General features: G+C 45.2%; 1 protein-coding gene across 1 annotated transcript in view; it reads right to left on the bottom strand.

Moving 5' to 3' along the window:
• Window positions 1-9,022: 9,022 nt before the first annotated feature.
• Window positions 9,023-22,327, bottom strand: part of PLPP3 (phospholipid phosphatase 3) — an 89,487-nt gene continuing 76,182 nt past the window's right edge. Inside the window, exon 6 of the mRNA XM_005903333.3 lies at window positions 9,023-10,944. Coding sequence (XP_005903395.1) covers window positions 10,822-10,944 — 123 coding nt within the window. The 3' untranslated portion in view covers window positions 9,023-10,821. The remainder of the gene's footprint in view (window positions 10,945-22,327) is intronic.

Genomic DNA, 22,327 nt, shown 5'->3' with positions numbered 1-22,327 from the left:
GGGAAGTTTTCAACTATTATCTCCTCAAGTATTTTCTCATGGTCTTTCTTTTTGTCTTCTTCTTCTGGAACCCTATGATTCGAATGTTGTAGCGTTTAATATTGTCCTGGAGGTCTCTGAGATTGTCCTCATTTCTTTTAATTCGTTTTTCTTTTATCCTCTCTGATTCATTTATTTCTACCATTCTATCTTCTAATTCACTAATCCTATCTTCTGCCTCTGTTATTCTACTATTTGTTGCCTCCAGAGTGTTTTTAATTTCATTTATTGCATTATTCATTATATATTGACTCTTTTTTATTTCTTCTAGGTCCTTGTTAAACCTTTCTTGCATCTTCTCAATCCTTGTCTCTAGGCTATTTATATGTGATTCCATTTTAATTTCAAGATTTTGGATCAATTTCACTATCATTATTTGGAATTCTTTATCAGGTAGATTCCCTATCTCTTCCTCTTTTGTTTGGTTTAGTGGGTATTTATCCTGTTCCTTTATCTGCTGGGTATTCCTCTGTCTCTTCATCTTGTTTAAATTGCTGAGTTTGGGAGTCCTTTCTGTATTCTGGCAGTTTGTGGAGTTCTCTTTATTGTGGCGTTTCCTCGCTGTGTGTGGGTATGTAGAGGTGGCTTGTCAAGGTTTCCTGGTTAGGGAAGCTTGTGTCGGTGTTCTGGTGGGTGGAGCTGTATTTCTTCTCTTTGTTCAGTCGCTATGGGGAGAGGGAGGGAGGGATGCTGCAAACAAATGACACTGGCGTCTTCCGCAGTACCTCAGCCACACTGGGTCTGCCCCCGCTCACGGCGCGTGTAGCCTCCCTGCCCACACTGCTCAGGCTCTAGATTGTTCCGCCGGGAACAATCCGAGGCTGGCCCTGGGTTGCATGCACCTCCCAGGTCCAAGCCACTCAGGTTCAGGCACTCAGGTAGTCCTCAGAGACGCAGACTCAGTTGGGCCTGCGTTTTGTGCTCTTCCCAGGTCCGAGCAGCTCAAGTGATGAGGTGTTTGGCGAGCGCCAATGCTGCGACTTATCGCCTCCCCGCCACTCGGTTATCTGGGTGTAAAACCGGCGCACCTTCTCAGGCAGATGTTAACCGTCCAGACCCCCAAGAAGTTTTAGTTAGCAAAGAAGCCTGCTTACAGTTTTATAGATAATGTCTCTCTGGGGCTGCGATTGCCCCCTTCCGGTTCTGGCTGCCTGTCACCGGAGGGGGAAGGTCTGCAGCCGGCTATCTCTGTTTAGTCCTTTGTTCCGTGCGCGGGCTGGCGGTGTCTTAGGTTAGGGCTGGCTTTTCGCATGGTAGATATCCCACAGTCTGGTTTGCTAGCCCAAATTATTTCGCTCAGATAGTGCTCAGGGTATTCAGGCCAGATTCTTACTCTGAGCGATGCAGCCCGCGCCGCGCCTCCCTGCCCAGACCCCGCTTGCTAATGGCGGATGCAGGCGTCTGCGCTGCTTCTCCGCTGGGGGAGTTACCGTAGGGCTCACAATCTGCGAGTTTTAATTGTTTATTTATTTTTTCTCCCTGTTATGTTGCCCTCTGTGCTTCCAAAGCTCGGCACGGATTCGCAGTGAGAAGGTTTCCTGGTGTTTGGAAACTTCTCTCTTTTAAGACTCTCTTCCGGGACGGAACTCCGTCCCTCCCTCTTTGTCTCTTTTATTGTCTTTAATATTTTTTCCTACCTCCTTTCAAGAGTTGGGTTTTTTTCTGGGTGCCTGATGTCCTCTGCCGGCATTCAGAAGTTGTTTTGTGGAATTTACTCGACGTTTAAATGCTCTTTTGATGAATTTGTGGGGGAGAAAGTGTTTTCCCCGTCCTACTCTTCCGCCATCTTGGCGCCTCCCTCCTCACTAGCTGTTTTAAACAAATGAACTTACAATGCCTATGGAGTTGGAGTGTATAATAAAATAAGGGTGACAGTTAAATTTAAAATTTTATATACATTTTCCAGCCAACATATTTGAGAGGGAAATTATCCTTAAATCAAAATTATGTATATTAAAATCCTTGTTCCCCCTGATTTATGCTATAAAATTTAAAATTCCCAGAATATAATAAATATCAGCAAAGAATGGACAAACATTAACATTTCTCTAAAGATTATCTTTTCTGATAATCATTCTTAAATTTGTCATAAAATGTGAATATCATGTTGAAAAGGTCATGTTAGTTCTTGCCAAAATAACTTAGTTCTAAAAATGAAAATGTCAATTTAACTAAAGTACCTCTTGCTGCTGCTACTGCTAAGTCGCTTCAGTCGTGTCCGACTCTGTGCGACCCCATAGACTTCAGCCCACCAGGCTCCCCCATCCCTGGGATTCTCCAGGCAAGAACACTGGAGTGGGCTGCCATTTGCTTCTCCAATGCATGAAAGTGAAAAGTGAAAGTGAAGTCGCTCAGTCGTGTCCAACTCCCAGCGACCCCATGGACTGCAGCCTACCAGGCTCCTCTGTCCATGGGATTTTCCAGGCAAGAGTACTGGAGTGGGGTGCCAGTGCCTTCTCCAAAACTACCTCTTAGCATCATCCTAAACCCACAGTGTTTTGGTAATTTATAACTCTGTTTGTCATATGTTCTTTCATTTATAAAAGATGTGTATCTTAAAAAGTAAATTGGTTCATCGGGACATAAAATAAATTGAAACAAGCAAATAGCCACTCTTGAAAATGTGTTTATCAGTGACCAATGGAGGAGTCTAGACCTGAAACCCCCAGTGAAAGAAACTCTGACTTTTCATATATTTTACCATTTTCATACTAATTCCTAGATAACCCAGACTTTGAGGATATAAAATGTAAAGAAGAGGGATTAGACCCCCTGTTTGGAGGGATCTTCTAGTAGGTGATGAAAGGAACTGGAGAAAGCCTATAGCAATCCCTTTTGGTGTCACTCATGATGTGTTTGTTCCTTTGGGATTTAGTAACCTAGATTTAGTTGGGCTTCCCAGGTGGCACAGTGCTAAAGTATTGGCCTGCCAATGCAGGAGATGAAAGAGACATGGGTTTGATCCCTGGGTTGGGAACATCCTCTGGAGAAGGTAATGGCAACCCACTCCAAAATTCCTGCCTGGGAAATCCCATGGACAGAGAAGCCTTGTGGGCCACAATCACAGGGTCACAAAGAGTCAGACACAACTTGGCCACTGAGCACAAACAACCTAGATTCAGTTATTTTGACTCGACTGTGTTCCATTAGTCACTAACCGCTTATCTTACATCATTTTCCCTCTTGGCACATGAGAGTTTGGTTTTTGTTATGTTTCACATATAAGTGAGATCACTCAACATTTGCCTTCTTCTGTCGGACTTACTTCACTTAGCATAATGCCTTTCAGTTACATACACACTGTTGCAAATGTTAGAATTTCTTTTTTATACTGGAATAATACTCCATCACATGTGTAATATATTCCATACCTTATTTATTCATTCATCTGTTGATGGACACTTAGGTTGTCTCCATGAATTGGCTATTGTAAATAATGCTGTTAAAAACTTTGTTGGGGGTGTGCAGATATCTCAACACAGTTTTCAGTCTCTTCAGATATATACCCAGAGGTAGAATGGCTGGATCATATAATAATTCTACTTTTTTTTTTTTTTTTTTTGAGGAACCTCCATATTGTTTTTCCATAGTGGCTGTATCAGTTTACATCCCACCATTTGAACAAGGATTCCCTGTACTTCACATTTTTACCAGCAATTATTATATCTTGTTTTTTTATATTAGTCACTCTAATAGGCATGAGGTGATATCTCATTATGATTTTGATTAGCATTTCCCTGCTGCTAAGTCGCTTCAGTCGTGTCCGACTCTGTGTGACCCCATAGACGGCAGCCCACCAGGCTCCCCCGTCCCTGGGATTCTCCAGGCAAGAACACTGGAGTGAGTTGCCATTTCCTTCTCCAATGCTTGAAACTGAAAAGTGAAAGTGAAGTCGCTCAGTCATGTCCGTCTCATCGTGACCCCCTGGACTGCAGCCTACCAGGCTCCTCCCTCCATGGGATTTTCAAGCCAAGAATACTGGAGTGGGGTGCCATTGCCGTCTCCCTAGTGATTAGTAACGTAGAGCATCTTTTCGTGTACCTGTTGGTCATCCATATACTTTGGAAAAATGTCTACCTAGGACCATTATCCATTGTTAAATTGGATTATATGTCTTTTGCTATTGAGTTGTATGATTTATTTATATTTTGGGGGTATTAACGTTTTATTGGATATAAAGTCTGCAGATATTTATCTTCCCTTTCAGTAGACTGTCTTTTAGTGGATTGTTTCTTTTGCTGTGAGTTTGCTTATTTTGAACTTCATTCTGTTGTGCCTGTTTCCATTCACTCAATATTCTTTCTGTGAAATTTATTTGTATTGTTGTGCATTGAAGGGGTTTGTTCATTTTCATTGCTAAATTGTATCCTCGTGTGAATGTTTGATTTCATTATTCAATGATCTGCTCAATCGTTGATGTAGATTTGAGTTATTTCCAGTTTTGGAGATAATATACATCCCTCTGTTGGGTGTATATTTAGGTAGGAGTGGAATTTCAGGAGGATGGGGTATGCATATTATTGGCTTTAGTAGATACTCCCAACGTTTTCCAAAATGGCTGAACCAATTTGCATCCCTGCTTGCAGTGAATGAGAGTTCAGTTGTTTTACCTCTTCAACAACATTTCATACTGCCAGTTGTTTTTTAATTAGACAAGGGGGTCACAAGTATGAAGCAATACCTCACTGTGATTTTAATTTGCATTTCCCTATGACTAATAAAGTTGAGCACACTTCTGTGTTTGTCTACCATTTGTACACCCTCCATTCAGTTCAGTTCAGTCTCTCAGTAGCATCCAATTCTTTACAGCCTCATGGACTGCAGCATGCCAGGCCTCCCTGTCCATCACCAACTCCCGGAGTCTACTCAAACTCATGTCCATTGAGTCGGTGATGCCATCCAACCACCTCATCCTCTGTCATCCCCTTCTCCTCCCACCTTCAATCTTTCCCAGCATCAGGGTCTTTTCAAATGAATCAGTTCTTCACATCAGGTGGCCAAAGTATTGGAGTTTCAGCTTCAGCATCAGTCCTTCCAATGAATATTCAGGACTGATTTCCTTTAGGAAGGACTGGTTGGATCTCCTTGCAGTCTAAGGGACTCTCAAGAATCTTCTCCAAAACCACAGTTCAAAAGCATCAATTCTTTGACACTCAGCTTTCTTTATAGTCCAACTCTCACATCCATACATGACTACTGGAAAAACCAAAACTTTGACTAGATGGACCTTTGTTGGCAAAGTGATGTCTCTGCTTTTTAATATGCTGTCTAGGTTGGTCATAAATTTCTTTCCAAGGAGTAAGAGTCTTTTAATTTCATGGCTGCAGTCACCATCTGCAGTGATTTTGGAGCCCCCCAAAATAGTCTGCCACTGTTTCCACTGTTTCCCCATCTATTTGCCATGAAGTGATGGGACCAGATGCCATGATCTTTTCTGAATGTTTTCTGAATGTTGAGTTTTAAGCCAACTCTTTCACTCTCCTCTTTCACTTTCATCAGGAGACTCTCTATTTCTTCTTTACTTTCTGCCATAACAGTGGTGTCATCTGCATATCTGAGGTTATTGATATTTCTCCCAGCAATCTTGATTCCAGCTTGTGCTTCATCCAGCCCAGCATTTCTCATGACATACTCTGCATAGAAAGTTAAATAAGTACGGTGTCAAAATACAGCCCTGGAGTGGGGACTGTGCGGCACTACAGTGACTTTGAGGAGACACCACATGTCCAAGGTCAGAGAAGCCCCACCAAGACGGTAGGCACTGGAGCAGTGGCTGCGAAGCACTAGAGCAACTTTGAGGAGATACCCTCTGTTAGAAAGTTCTAAAAATGGATTGTCTCTCTTTTTCTTACTCATCATTTACAAACCATTCTGATAGCAAAAGAATTCTACCAAAGCCTCGCTGATTCACCTCTGATATCTGGGGCCATTCATGACTTGTCTTCTGTTCAAAGGAGGTGAAGAGAATCCAAATGTGATGTGTGCACTCAAGTTTTCCAAAGACTGCAGTGGGCTGTTGAAGGCAAAATTAGCATTATTGGAAGGGTTCATCCAGAAGCTGGAATTTTTTCAGGGTTGGATGTTCTAGAAGGGATGCTTACCAGAGATAGGGAGAGGGTCCACATGGAGGACATCAAAGTCTAACTCATTCTACTCATTACACTCCTGCAACACTTCACATAGGCTCCTCCGCCCATTATCATACTACCATAATCACTTCATTGGAAGGACTGATGCTAAAGCTGAAACTACAATATTTTGGCCACCTCATGCAAAGAGTTGACTCATTGGAAAAGACTCTGACGCTGGGAGGGATTGGGGGCAGGAGGAGAAGGGGATGACAGAGGATGAGATGGCTGGATGGCATCACCGACTCGATGGACGTGAGTTTGAGTGAACTCCGGGAGTTGGTGATGGACAGGGAGGCCTGGTGTGCTGCGATTCATGGGGTCGAAAAGAGTCGGACACGACTGAGCGACTGAACTGAACTGATAATCACTTACTCACTCACTCGTCTCTTCTCCTAGACCTACATCTTGTGGAGCCCTTTCCATTCATGTCATTGGTCCGGATAGTGTAAACAGGCTTTGGCCCTTGGTGGATCTCAGGAAAGCCACCATCAGACAGGATAGGTCCTCCAGCTGATATCTCTCTTAACTTCCTGTATTCTTTCTTTGTAACACTTGTCTGAGTTCTTAATTGCCTAGTTAAATGATTACTTGACTTTTTGCATCCTTCTCTAACTCACAAGTCCCTGAAGCTATTATCTTGTCCCTTTTACCCACTGTCCTTCATGGATTTACTAGTGCCTGGTACAGAGTACTTAATGAGTATTAATCAACAAATAACTGAAATAATTTGAATCTGAATCCCAGAGCTGCCCTATATTATGGCATGGCTCCATCTTTGCTTAAGTGAAAGTGTCATTCGCTCAGTCATGTCTTTGCAACCCCATGGAATTCTCCAGGCAAGAATACTGGGTAGGGTAGCCATTCCCTTCTCCAGGGGATCTTCCTGACCCAGAGATCGAACCCGGGTCTCCTCCATTGCAGGTGGATTCTTTACTAACTGAGCCATAAGGGAAGCCCATCTTTCCCTTAAGTACCCATGAAATGGTGCTACTTCTTATTGAGACTAGTTTAATTCATCAAGTACTGTTGGATAAGTATAATGGGAAGACAGGGAGACCAGTAGTATGCAGTGACTTGATCTCCACAGCTCCTCCACTAACTTGCTGTGTATCCCCCTCCTCCTGCTAGCAAGTTATTTTATCTATCTGGACTTTTGTTCCCCTAGATTTGAAGGGAAAACTTCAGACTCTGGCCTTAAGAATCTCCCTCTCTGCATTCTGGGATCCAAAGTTATGTCCACTCACAGGAAAATGCCGAGAAAATGCTGAATTAGGACAGAGATCTGAGTAGAGATACCAAATGGAGTTTGCCTGGCTGGATTTTAGAATTGCTTGAGACCAGTGACTCCTTTTTTCCTTCCATTTTCTCTTTTGAATAGGGCTATCTATAACTGTTATCCTATGCCTGTCCCATCACAGAATTTTGGGAGCAGGTAACTTATCTCTTAAGTTTCACAAATTCATAGATTCATAGATGCAGAGCAAGTGTGCCTCAGGATAGATTAAACCCAGAACCTCAATCTTACCTTACTTAGATGATGTAGTTTGCATGATGAGATTTGAGATTTTGAACTGATGTTATAATGTGTTGAGACTTTGGGGAATGCTGGGATAGGGTGAGTGTACTTTGAATATGGGATGGATGTAAATCTTCGGGAGCCAGAGGTAGACAGAATAATGGTCCCCCCAAAGATGTCCACTTCCTAATTCCTGGGACCTGTGAATATGCTATGTAACATGACAAAGGGAAGTTAAGCAATTAAGGTAGCAGATGGAATTAAGGTTGTTAATCAGCTGACTGTAACTTGGGTAGATTATCCTGGGCTATCTGAGTGGATCCAATGTCAGCATCAGGGCCCTAAATGTGGAAGGGGTGGCAGAAGAAAATCAGAGAGATGACAGAAGATTGCTGGGCTTTGAAGAGAGGAAACAAACCAAAGAAAGTGGATGACCTGCATAAGGTGGAAAAGACCAGGAAACAGCGCCTCTAGAGCCTCCAGAACTAAGAGGTAATACACTTGTGCTGTTTTAAGCCACAAGTTAGTGGGTAATATTTTTATAGCAGCAATAGGAGAGGAATCCAAGTTCTGGCCTGTGGTTTACTCCTCCACAATCTTAAACATCATTTTTGCATTCCTTTGTATTCCTTATTTCTCAAAATCAGAACTCCTGGAAGAATCAAAAGCGACAGACAGGCTGCAGTGCCTGGCACACTGGTACTTAAACGACGTTAGTGTCCAGCTTCCCCTCCTCTTACAGGTTGGGGAAACACAGAGAAGAAAGTGAGAGAGTGAAAGTCGCTCAGTTGCGTCCAACTCTTTGCGACCCCATGGACTGTAGCCCACCAGGCTCCTCTGTCTGCAGAATTCTCCAGGCAAAAATACTGAAGTGGGTAGCCATTCCCTTCTCCAGGGGATCAGAGAGGAAAAGCAGGAGCCAAATGCCATTCTTAGCAGTGCACCCTCCTGCCTTTGATGTCACCAGCTGTGTAAAGGATTGCCTCAGTGAACTCCCCAAGCATAACTTATCGACAGCCTGCTCCTTATCTGCCTTTGGGGGACTCACAACTCCCTCCTCCCTGGGGAAACCCCCCTTTAGAATACAAAAGCTCTTTAGAAGAGGAGGGCTGTCTGAGAGGAGAGCAGGACCAGAGCGTCACTCTGCAAACAGGCTCTTGGAGATGAAAGAGTTCAGGGCATCAGTATCTACACCACAGCCACTGTATTTCGCAGGGAGAGAATCCTACAGTGGTGCCCTGTCGGGGAGGGGAGCCCCTGAAGGAGTATGGCCTCCTCCCAGCCCCCAACCACCAAGACCAACCCCCCTCAACCATTCCAAGTCTCCAGCTCCCTCCTTAGTTGTTATGAGCTTTTATTTAAAAAGCACATTTAATACAAGTATAGTTTCGCAGATACAAATTTTCACTTTGTATTCTACAAAAGTCTTTGAATATTATTCTCTTTACAAAATGGAACCTTACAAAAATACTGGCAATTTAATGTTTTTATACAGTTTTCTCTAGTTGCAGTTATTTCTTTCATTGTAAAAACATCTACCACAGAACTACGGTATTTTAGTTGATATTAAAAAAAATTAAACTTGATGCTTTTTTTAAGCAGCTAATGTAAATAACACAGGTCGAGACACAGTTTATAATCATAGTGGATATAGCTAAAATTGTTTCAGAAATAATATTTTACATAGTTAACTTTTAATGTTTTATACATTATTTATATAATATTTATATATAAAAATCATAGCTTGCTATAAGTTGAAATGAAAGGACGGCTTCTGTAGTAAGGCTGTGCATGTGGTTGACCCATGTGGTTACACTTAGCCCTTTGAAAGGTGTGCATCCGAGATCTGAAAGCATTTCTTCCTTCCTCCTTTCCTCAAAGGTTCAGTAGAAGCGGTCCCTGACTGCTGCCTCAAGTGGGACCTTGCTTGGAAGGACACTTATGGAGAGAAGATGAGGAAACTCTACGGAGATTTAACCCACGTGTTCTGCCCAGCAGAACCTACCAAGAACTGCCCTAGAGATCAACCCCAAGACAATAGTGCTTTACACAGCTTAGCAAGAGCGGCTCCCCCAGAGGTCCTGCCCCCGTCAACTCCGTTATCTGGAAGGGCCGCCTCTGGGATGTGAGACCGTCTGCTACTCTGGCTCATTCAGACTGTGAGTAGCCAAAGGGTTGCTTCATTTTTCATTCTGCCCCCTTCGTTCCTCCATCTCTTGCATGGAAGGCTGCTTTCCATCAGCTGATGGCAGACCACAACTGTGCTCATCTCCGGCCCTCAGAGACCATCCCGGTGGGCACCCAGCAAGGGTTTCCAGGGAGAAAGCAGTAGCCGAAGCTAATCATCACTACTCGAGTGTGCCAGTGCCCGGGTGATTGCTGTACACAACATCAGCATCCTGTAATCGACATTTCAGCATCACAGGATGGTGCGTCAAGAGAAGACACAGGAGGGCCTGAACCCTCCAGCTCTTCCAAAATTGTGCTATTTGTGAAATTCACTCATCCACAAAGAGTCACCTAATCACTATAAGTGAGGGACTGTGGGTGCTGGCCTATGGGCTGAGGAAGTGAGTGATGAGGCCTCATGACTGGGAATCTGGATTCAGGATTTGATCGCTGGACTGAGCAAACCTGCTCTTTTCTTATATTTAAAAGCAAAAACAAACAAATAAGGTTCCTGAACCAAAGTCACAGTAGAGAATTGAGTGGTGTGGACAGAGACACAAGAGGGGAGCCCCCAATGGCTAGTTTGTTGCTTCAGTGCTATTTCTGGCATCATGTGCTACAAGGTGAATGTGAGCTTTCCCAACAGCTTTCACAAAGGTGACCAGCAGACTCCACTCAAATCGTCTTAGTGTTTGCTCCAGAACAAGCCTGTGTTCACTAGAACATGAACACTTAAACCAACTGCATATCCGGGATTCCCGCACTTGCTGTTAGCTTGCTGTTGTTTCCATACAGGTGAACGCTACCTATTTTGGAAGGCCACAAGGTAAGACTTTTTTTTTTTTTTTTTTAAAAATCAGTCGGGCAAAAAGTTTTTCCCTACATTCTACTGTCTGATGAGATTGGAGAGCAGCAAAACTTGCTGTCAGCAGTCATTTTCCAAGAACAGCTCATGGTGGGTGGCGCCTACACCATGTTGTGGTGATTGCTCCTGTCAATGTCCACAGGCGAAAGCATGTCCTTCCTGATGGCAGAAGGAGGCAGGGAGAGTGTGGTCTTGGTCTTGAAGAGGTCAGACACGAAGAAAACCTAGAAGCATAAAACCAGAGATCCCAATCAGTCACTAACATTTGGGCCTTGGGGACAGGCAAAGGGAAGATCCTAGGAGTGTGGACTTTAGGAAAAGGGGCCCCCCAACTTTGAATAGGGAGGACCACCAAGACTATGGGCTTCCCCAAAGGCTCAGCAGGTAAAGAATCTGCCTGCAATGCAGGAGACATGGGTTGGATCCCTAAGTCAGGACGATTCCCTGGAGGAGGAAATGGCAACCCATTCCAGTATTCTTGCCTGAAAAATCCCATGGACAGAGGAGTCTAGGGGGCTACAGTCCAAAGGGTTGCAGAGAGTTGGACACAACTGAGCGACTAAACACACAACGACATGGAGACCACAGAGTCCAATTCTTATTGCACAGAAAGGGAAACTGAGGCCCAGAGAAGGGTAGTGACAGGCCCAAAGTTGCACAGCCAGGGTAGGAGCAGCCCTCATATCCATGGGCTCTCAGTCCAGTGCTCCCTATCTACATGCCCCACTTCCTTACTTCTCAAGGTAAATGAATAGCAGTGAAAGATAAGTTCTCAAACAAAGGAAGCATTAGTCACCGGCATTAGTCCTCAATACTTTCCCTTTCCTCACAAAGGAATCTAGGGTGTAACCAAAAGAGATCAGCCAATATGAATTCCTATCAGCAGGCACTGGAGCAAGGAAGCAGTCATGATCACTTTTTCCTGAAAGCCCAGTGATGTCAACAAGCTGATGGAGGTCAAGAAGCCAGGGTCTCTTGGCTGAAGGAGTCAGCAACTAACCCGGAGGAAAGGTCAATGAAAACTCTCCTATCACTCATTCCCAACCTCCTTCCTCCTGAGCATATGACCTCACTAAGTCGTCTTAGAATCATTGAGAAACATTTACTGAGTGCTTACTCACAAGTGTATAAGGATGGCTCAGGCAGTTTCTGCCTCAATTAGCTTACGATGAAAGATTCAAGAACTTGCTCAGTTACCCAAGTAAGAGAAATTTATGATTTGTATTAGGTGGGAAAATAAATACACAGATCCCCATTTGAGCAAGTTAGCAACAGGAGTTTGTACTAAGTAACTGTAAGAGGCAGCTGTCAGTCATGTAATTTAATAGGAAACATATGGCTGGGTTTTGAAATGGGGACTAAAACACTTCAAAGTTCCTATGTCTAACAGCTTTCTGGATGGAAGAATCTTTGTCCTGCAGATGGTAATGCACTCACTAATAAGGACAGCCCTGTGACTTCATTCTGAACACATTACAGGCAAAAAAAAAAAAAAATGAAGTTCTTAGTAAGACTGCACCAATACCAAGGCTGTAACAGCCAGAGCCTGGCCACAGAAGGGACTTGTATTCTTTGTTGAACCAATTTCCACAGTGTTCTCTCTAGTTATACAGTCATCAGCAAAATGCAATCAAAATCACTGGGGATGCTGGTTATCACTGGATGCTTGGTTACCCTGGGAGAACTCGGTGACTAGAAGGCCAAAGGAAACAGTGACTTACTAGCCACCACAAAATCCTTTGTACCTTTTGAGTTTTTGCACCCATTTCATAGATGACCTACTCAAACATTTTATTATTATTCCTTTGTTGAAAAAAAGTAAGAAAGGCCAGGCAATTTCTTAAGTTATAAGAAAGTGAAAAATAAAAATAAAAAAGAAAGTGAGATATTAGTCAAGAAATGGAACATTTGAAAACATTTACAGTCTGAGTGCAATTGAATGGACCCTTTGCAAAGGAAAAAATTAAACCTTTTGTCTCATTTTCTAATGAGGTGTGAACAGTGACAGCTGTGGCACAGGAAGGTTTGTCTCGTAGCCAGGGACAAGTTGAGACTCAGGAGAGAAAAGGTCTGTTCAGTCCTGCCAGGAGGCCCGAGGCTGCCCTGTCTGGGAACTCTTTACCAACAAGTGGGGAAGGGGGTTTTCAGATGCCTCAGTATAAGGAAATCTGAACAAACACAGTTAAATGTAAAATCAATAAAACTTTTCAACTCTTCTCTGACAGGTGCAGAACCTATGTCCTCATCACTACCTGGAAATTACCTTCTCCTTCCTCCTTCTCTCTGTCCCCAAGGAAGAGGTTTCAGTCAGTCCCTCCACTGCTGGCTCTCAACTCCACTTCCTCTAGCCCAGCAGTGAGCCCCCCAAATAAAGGTTCTTACTGATCTCATTTCTTAGAGATCTTTCTCCCAGCCTGCATGCCATCTACTGAGGGCAAAGAGAGCAGAGGACACCTCAAACAAACATCCCTCCCTTCAAGATCCTGACACCACCTCTGTCTACTGGCTGATTTCCCGATTTAATTTCCTGAGCTCACACCCAATACATATTAAGAGTTTCCGTTTCCTAACTGCGAGATAAGAATGAAATGAAGGTTAAAGGAGAGAACGTACTTGATAAGAATTCTGAACCTGTGTCTGGCACATAGTTCAAGAAAAGGTGTACCTTGTCTGGGAACCAAAGTCATGTCTGGGCCTAGAGTAAGCCATGTGCTCTCGTGTCTGCAAAACTTTGCTCATCAGCCTTTCTTCTGATGGGAGGCTTCTTAAGGATGGAGTCCAATCCCGATCATCCTGTATCACCTACACTTTGCATTGAACCTTGCACATATTAGGAGCTTATAAAATGTTGAGTGTCGAAATTCTACACTTCTCTCTACTGGAAGCAGGCACTCTGGCCTTGGATCTTCTCATCATGTAGAACTCTTACAGACCTCAGGGGGATCAAATCCTCCCACACCAACTGCACACAGCCCCACAGCAAGATGAAAAGTAGACTCTGGTCCAGCAGGATCCTCCCTGCCCCCCCATAAGCTATATTTCACCTTTCGCGTGGCTTGAAGTTACAACAAACACTTTTTGGGGATCATGAAACATGATCCTGTTGAGACTCAAACAGGGCTCTGTCTTCTTCATGCTTGAACAGCAGAACACAAAAAGGACTAGAAAAACTGAAAACTTTTTGTCCTGGAGCAGTTCTATTTTCCATAGAAGATGATTTCCACCCAGAAAGAAAACCCAGAAGCCCAGGCTGTGAAAGATCTGTACAAATTAGGTGACTACCCCAGGTGTGTGGGACAAACCCCCTCCAAGCCCATAGCCCACTGCACAGAACTTCTCTGCCACGGGAAAGTACCAGCAGACAACGGTCTCAGCAAACACAAAATTGTGTGAAGCACCAGTAAGAGTTCTAAGATCTCTCGCCCTGAGCATAAGCTTTCAATTCCTATTCTCTTCTCTGCATTTCATAAATTACCTTCTTGAAAAGCACAATCAGTAAACACTTATTGAACATCTGCTCTGTTCCAAGCCCTGAGATGATAAAGATAATTATACAGGAGACAGAATTCTTTGCCCTCTAAGAGCTCCCAGGTCAATGAGGGAGAGATCCAGGTAAATAGAGCAATACAATAGCATGGTTTAGGATTAGGATAGAGGGAAGCCAGGGTGTTAAAGCAGTACAGAGAACACAGCATCTAACCCAGGATGAAGGGGAGGGAAGAGGGCCTGAGAAAGCTTCCCCCAAAGGTGGTCTATTTGAGCTTAGCTTTGAAGAATAAGTAGGAGGGAGCCAGGTGGTGAATGCCAGGAATGTTGTTCTAGGCAAAGGGAGTAGCACATGAAAAGGGAGTGAGGGAGCCCAGCAAGTCCAGGAGCTGTGGGAAGCTCAGTGTGGGGAGGGCCGAGCGGTGAGGGGGGCTGGAGGGGGAGCCAGATCTTGAGAAGGAATATGACACAGCCTGAGGAGCCATGGTCAAGGCTGAAGCAGGAAAGCAGCATGGTGGGGAGACCTGCATTAAGATCACAATTATCTAAGAATAAGGCATCAGAAAGGGAGCTGGGCGCCTGAAGGCAGGGATACTGGTCAGGACACTGTTGCAGAAGAGGAGACGATGAGTCCTGTGCAACCATCACGCAGTGAAGACAAAGAAGACAAGATGGGTTTTTGAAAGGCTGAGGCCAGTACTGTGGTTGAGAGAGGTGTGCGTATGTATGTGGGTGGATGTGTGTGCAGGGGGACCTATGTTTCTCTTTGTAGTCTTGTTTTCAACTCTAGAAATCTTGCACTTGTTCCCATCAAAACTCTGTTTGGGTAACTATCCTGGGGGGTGGCAGGGAATTATAGTTCTGCTTTCCTCTGCCTTCTAATATTCTGGGTCCCTCTGACATTGGCTTAGAAATATGGTTCTAACCTCCTGAGTCAGAGAGGATCTGTAATCTGAGAGTATGGTGATCTGATTCAGGCAAGCACTCAGGAGAATGTAGTCCTTCTACCCAGAGCAAGGCTACACACAAACATGACAACTCCAGGCTGGAGGAATCCCACTGGAGGTGATGAGATGAGAAATGTACAGGAGTCTCCTTATATAAATGGTTACTCTTATTACTGTGCCAATGGGTCACCATGTCCCACTCCCCATCCTACACATGCAGCACCGGTGACAGGCTTTGCTCTTGGGAGTAGGGCAAATCTGTCTTCAAATCAAAGTTCTGCCACTTTCAGCAAAATACCTAAATGAGGGATATGATACCTCAGGCTTACTTAAGGAATACGTGGTGTCACAAAAGGCGCAAGTGGGGCTTGATAGCAAACAGCCATGATCACCGGCTTGTGTGTTAAGTGCCTGCCCACATCCAGTCACCTCTCTTCCCCAGCCTCTTGGGTAGAAAGAAAAGAAACAAGAGAAGGAAGTAGAAACAAGAAAAATTAGAAGGAAATAGAAATGATCGAGAATATGAATGAGTACGTGAAAGCCTGTATCGATTCAAGTCAGACACGAAGACCATGTGAAATGGGAGTTTTCCATAGGACACATAGGATCTGCTCTCTGAGTCTAATAATTTCTGGGGCTTTTGGAGAGAATGAGTCAGCCAATCAAAAAGAAAGATGCTTCCAGTGTCGTGTTGCCAGCATTCACCAGCCCTGACATGCCACTCCCCAGAGCACATAGCCCAGCCCAGCTGAGGGGCTGCCTGCCTAGAGCTCACCAAGCTCCAGATGATCAGATGGGCTGCTAGGCCTGCTATTTAATGGCTTGTGTGTCTTAGACATCTTGTAATCTCTTTGAGAGCAACTCCCCTATCTGCACACTGGGGCTCCATGAGCCCTTCCTTGAGCTGCTCTTACCTGCTCTCTTCGGTACCCAAACTGAACTTTTAATGACCTTCCATCTTAGTATGAGGCCTAGACTTTAGTGCAGATGCAGTGCTTAAATGTGATGTCATGATTTCCCTTTAGACAACAAGCTACTCAAGGGAATGAGCTGTGCTCAGAGCCCAGCATGCAAAACCCTCAGTAAATCTAGTCCACTCACTCCCCTCGTGAGGCTAGAAACCATGGGCTGTCCCTGTTGCATACCCCCCTATGCCTTGGTCTTGGGATATCCTTAGAGCATCCTGCTCTACCATAATAAACAATCTCACCGATTACAGAATAATTTTCCTTTGCCTTGAGTCTTGGCTCACCCTCACACCTTAAGTCCGCCTGCCAATGCAGGACACGAGAGTTTGAGCCCTGGGTCCGGAAGTTCCCCTGGAGGAGGAAATGGAAACCCATTCCAGTATTCTTGTTTGGAAAATCCCATGGACAGAGGAGTCTAACGGGCTACAGTCCATGGGGTCGCATGAGAGTCTGACACGACTGAGTGACTGAGCACACATGCAAAGAAAAGGCATCTTTGGCAGCCCTGTCTTTTGACTAAATAGGAGTTACTTTATTACAATAATTATTTTCTGACCTTAACAAGGCCAGTGTCAGTGACTTTTTGGCCCTGGGGACTTACCAGTGTCCATACTGAGTGATTTCCTTGTGTATGTGAGTGGGAACTTGATGAGGTAGAAAGAGCGTCACACAAGAAGTCAGGCTACAGGATCTAGTCCCCAAATTGCTACTGCTGTGTGACCCAGGCCAATGCACACTCTTGTCTAGGCTTGCACTTGCGCAAGACAAAGAGGTTTGTGATATCAGATGATGGGTCTGCCCTTCATTTGTGTGCTACGGCTATTTAAAAATCTACCTTCCTACGGTTTCTGTAAGGCTTAAATGGAAGGATTCATGTAAAAACACTTCATACCTATGAAAGGGTCTTCAAATCCTCAGTCATCGTCTTTTATGACCATCATCAATACTGAGGGTCATGAAGGAAATTAGTCCCATGAAAAGAAGGAGGGTTTGGAGCAGCAGAGGAAAGTCATGGGCAGTTCTGAAGGAGACAGGCATCTGAACCCTGTAGAGATCCTCACAGGAGGGCACTTCTCAGTTAATACAGAGGAGGGTAGCTGGTAAGGAGGACCCAGAGAGCTGACGCTCGGTCACTAGGGTGCTAGATCCAGCATCAGCCAGAGTTCAGGAACATGGTACCCAAGAATTATAGAAACTGGAGGAAGCAGGAGACCACTTCCAGAAATCCCATCTTTTGAAGTGGAAAGCGTAAAGGAGGCTACTATAACTGACTTCTCCCAAGCATCCCACATGTTCCATCATTCTGAAATTTTTAGGGTCACAGATCATGCCATATACACATCCATCCCCATGTCTTTGTGTTATTGCTCCTACATGAAATGCCCTTCCTTATCTTTCATATCTCAGAGAAAATACCCATACATTGCTCAATATTCTCCTACTCTAGGAATTCTTTCCAGACTTCCATCACCTTCAAGATAAAGGAGTGCTCCCCTTCTCATGGCCCCACTGTCCCCAGGACAGGAGCCCATCCTAATGGCTCTGCCCGTCTACTGCACTTGGGTGTTTTATGTCCTTCCCACTAGAGTAGCATTTTTCAAACTGCACAGTTCAAGTCATTAATAAGTCATGACATCAATGTATTAGGTGGTCACTACCAGCATTTTAAAGGTTAAATTTAAAACAGTAGACTGTATCACCTATAATAAGTGTCTTATTTTGCAAAATATTTTAGTTATGTGTCAGTGCCTCTATTAGGCTTCCCAGGTGGCTCAGTGATACAGAATCTGCCTGCCAATGCAGGAGACGAGACGTGGGTTCAATCCCTGGGTCAGGAAGATCCCTTGAAGGAGGGAATGGCTATCCACTCCAGTATTCTTGTCCGGAAAATTCCATGGACAGAGGAGCCTGGTGGGCTACAGTCCATGGGGTCGCAAACAGTCGGACACACAGCTGAACATGCATGCACAGTTGCCTCTCATGGGTTATGATGTGCGGTGTATTTCTTATTATGAACTGTGGTTGGGAAACCACTGAACCCTAAGCTCTTTAAGGACCAATTCTTTTCAGTTTGTGAATATTTAAAACGAAGCATCATACTTAACACAGAATACACATTCAATCAATGTGCTGCACATGCCAGCATGACACATCTTTAATTCATTGATTCCTCAATCCAAAGATGAGGTTGTGTGTTAAGACGTATCATCCCCACCTGGTGGGATGGAAAGAGGCATCTGAAAGGAAGTAACTTGGCCGATATATCTAACTAAGTGGTGAGAATACAACTCCCCCCTTCTGAGTCAGCCTTGCATCCATCCCATTCATCTCAGCAGGGGAATAAGAAAGCAGATTTTATCTTACGGAAAAACCTGAATGAACATGTTAGCCAACCCAATACAATGACTCTGCCCTGCTTTCTTCTCTCTCTCACACCTATATTCCTGTCACCCCTGCCCATCTGAGAATGGGGGCCCAGAGTGGCAAGGTCATCCCAGAGCTTCTGGACAAACAGCAAGGCTTTTGCAGGGTCAGAGAGATTCAGGAGGTTATTTCATCCATTCCCTGTGCCTGGGCAGCAGTGGAACAAATCCAGTGGAAACACATGGAAATCTCCCGGTACAGAAGGTGATCATCCCACAAATTCATGGCATAGATTGCACATGGTTAGGGTTTCCTAGTTTAATCTTTTAAGATAAGATCAGGAGAGCTGGGATCTGGTTCCTACTCTGCCACCATGTGTCCTCAGGTGTGTCTCACTCTCTCTGCACCCCAGTTTCCTCTGGGGGGGCTGTCATTGCTGAACTCTTCTTCCATTCACATCCTCATTTGTCTCCTCCCTCAAGGTCACCTCTCTGGGGCAGAGACAAAGAACACCCTTGCCCTTCCCTACATCCTGGAGGAAGACAGCAGCACACAAAAGAGCAACGGCTGGCTGAGCCACACCCCCCAGGAGAGGAAAACCAGGAAAGACTCTGCCTCATGTTTATGAAATTCACGAGCAGCTGCTTCCTCTGCTGCACCACAGCAATGGTGGCCTGGCCCTGCCCTGACCCCTCCCAGGGCCCCGTAATTTGCCATCTGTTGGAGGGTCAGGGAGGAGGTGGCCAGATAGGCAAGTTGTCACCAGACAGGAAATGAACCTACTGTCTGTCGCTTCATCCGGGTCCCTGGGTTACTCCAAGGGTGGGAATGCTGAGCCCAGCTGTAGAGTTCAAATTTTGGGAGGGGTGATTGTGTGTATGTGTGTGTGTTGGGGGAGGCGGGGGACAGTGAGCATGTGCCTGTGTTTGCCTTGACCTGTCTGTGTATCCGTGGTTCTGAGAGCTGGTGACAGAAAGAGGATGGATGACAGTGTACAACTGGGTCTGACCATGTGCCTCTGTGCCATGCACCCGCATCCACATGTGTGAAGGTGTATATCAGTGCGCCTGCCCTTCGGACCCCATGCGTCTGTGTCTCCGTGTTGAGTCCACGATGCCGTGTAGGTTTTTTGTCTGTGATGGGCACCGTTGCCTCCCTCCTCTGGAAAGAGTTCAACTCCCAAGCAGTGGGGGAGGGAACCGAACCCTCTCCTGTTTGGCGTGTGATTTTTGTCTAGACACATCTTTTTGCTGTGACAGGACTTACTCTCAAGACCCAGGTCAAAGTGCTTGGCTGTCATAGCCTATTGCCCAAGGCTCCACAGTGGCTGAGCCCACAGTCTGGAGTGATGTGTTATAACCCTTGGGGACTTAAAGATATGCCGTGGCCCCCAGTAGAGGCCACCTACATGGACAATGCAGAGAGACAGTTCTGTCTGAGAAGGCAGGTCTCTCTGCATGTCTGCTCAGTCATGTCCAACTCTGCGACCCCATGGACTGCAGCCCTTCAAGCTCCTTTGTCCATGAAATTTTCTAGACACGAATACTGGAGTGGGTTGCCATGGTCATTTTCCAGGGGATCTTCCCGACCCAGGGATAGAACTCACATCTCCTGTGTCTCCTGCATTGGCAGGTGGATTCTTTACCACTGAGCCACCTGGGAAGCCCCAAGAAGGCAAATCCAGTACAGTTACTACAAAGCCCAAAGTTGGCTGAGCCTCGGAATCTCTGTGGGAGAAGGTCATGGAGCTAAAGGGCTTCCAAGATCAATTCACAGATGAGGAAACTAGGCTCAGGGAGGAAGTATCTTGCCGAAAGTCACAAGCTAACATTACTCATTCTTTAACCAATGCTTATCAAGCAGCTACTGTGTATCAGCCACAGCACTAGGCACTGAGAATGAACAACCAAGGGTTAAGCCATGGATTCTGCCATCAAGGTACCCATAAGGCTACTTGGGGAGACAGACATTTGAACAATCATGACAGAACCAGGCTGAATGTCATAGTGGAAAACATTCAAGGGGCCATGGCACCATTAGAAGAAAGTTAAGCAACTGTCTTCAGAAAAGGAAGAAGAGAAGATGTGGCAAACTAAACAATGCCACCCCCAACGATGCCCAGGTCCCTAATCCCCAGGACCTGCGAATACATATGTTACATGGCAAAATGGACTTTGCAGATGTGACTAAGTTAAGGATATCAAGATGGGAAGATGATGCTATATTATCCAAGTGGGCCCAATGTAATCACAGGGGCCCTCAAAAGAGGAAGGCAGGAGAGTCAGAAACACAGAAGATGTGCTGATGGGATCAGAGGCCAGAGAGCCTGAAAAAGAGATGAAGATGCTACGCTGCTGGTTATGAAGATGGAGGAAGTGACCACAAGCCAAAGAATGCAAGCAGCCTCTGGAAGCTGGAAATGTCAAGCAATCTTTGGTATTTGAGACTCTCCCCAGATCTTCCAGAAGGAATGCAGCTCTGCAACATGTCAATTTTAGCCCAGTGAGATGCATTCTGGAATTCAGAACTCAAGAACTCTAAGAAAATTAATCTGTGTTGTTCTAAGCTACTAAGTTTGTGACAATTTGTTAGAGCAGGGACATGGGAAAGTAACACAGGTTTCATCAACGATGGAGTGAAACTGAAACTGTGCTCCATTAAAAGGGGACAGCTGTCTAAGACAGGACCTCAGGGTTCCAAAAAATCTGTTTCAAGTGCTATGCCTGGAGGTGAGGGGGTGTGAGAGGAGTGGGAGATGAGGTCTTACAAGAGGCTGGGATCTTCAGAGCTGGCCCTGCTGAACTGCCTGGAGTCGACCCTCTACCTTCTACCCTTTCTCTGTGTTACTTCATCCTTCCTAGTCCGTTTCCTCATCTCTTTAGTGAGGACAGTGAAGGGTGCAGGGTTTTCCGGGCACTGGAGACGATCAGTGTAAAGTGCTTGACACAGTAGCTGCACATGAGCTTTCCATGCTTGTTAGCAAATGTGATGCTTTTGTCACTGGGGGTGCATTGAAGCTTGGCTCAGGAGATTATTGGCAAGGGTGGGAAATGGCTTATACATTCCTTGGCCCCCTGTGAAGTGGCCTTGTACCTTACTGGGCTGCCTCTTCTTGGTCCTCCTAACCAGTCTCAGGTGATGCCCCTGTGTCAAGATCCATTCAAATCAGCCACATTCATGGGTGAGAAGAGAATATGGCTTTGGGATGTGCCTGGGCAGCCTTTTTTCTTGGGACCAAGTTCTGCTATGAGACACAGCAGGGCAGAGACCACAGGCTCCTGCCTAGGCTGCAAGCTACCTGGTACAACTCCAAGAAAGCACCTGATAAGTGGTGCGGCAAAACCTGTAAGGCAGATGCCTTTCATCCACCTTCCTGTCCCCTCTTCTTAGTTCCCCAGACCCATCTCCAGCTCATCCCGGTGTCCTGAGTTTTGTTTCTGTCTTCCTCATACTTCTTATGATGGAAAATGACACACTGCCTTCCTTTCCCCCAGTTGAGCATTCTCAAGCTCCTAAGCTGACCCCACATCTTGCTCTGGCCTCTTTGAGTAGCTTACGTGAAATGGCTCACTCGGTGCTGGAATCCTGAGCCAGTTAGGACCACGGGCTCCTGAGGACTAAGCTGGGAGTCAGGCGCTGGGAGAAAAATAATAAATATTGAGTCCCTACACTCGTGTGTTCAGAGCTGAGTGGGACAGGGAAAATGCTTGCAACCCTTTTCTAAGCCATTTTTACACTGTAAAACAGGCTAACAAACTGAAAGCAGCAACTGAAGCAGCCTAAAGGCTTGGGAAGGCCCCTGACACCCTTAAATTCTGCTCTTGAAGTAGCTGCATACGCTG

This window comes from Bos mutus, chromosome 3 (assembly GCF_027580195.1).
Source record: "Bos mutus isolate GX-2022 chromosome 3, NWIPB_WYAK_1.1, whole genome shotgun sequence".
NCBI classification, from domain to species: Eukaryota; Metazoa; Chordata; class Mammalia; order Artiodactyla; family Bovidae; genus Bos; species Bos mutus.
The sequence above is the reverse complement of the archived record's forward strand: the minus strand, read 5'-3'. Positions and strand labels throughout refer to the sequence as shown.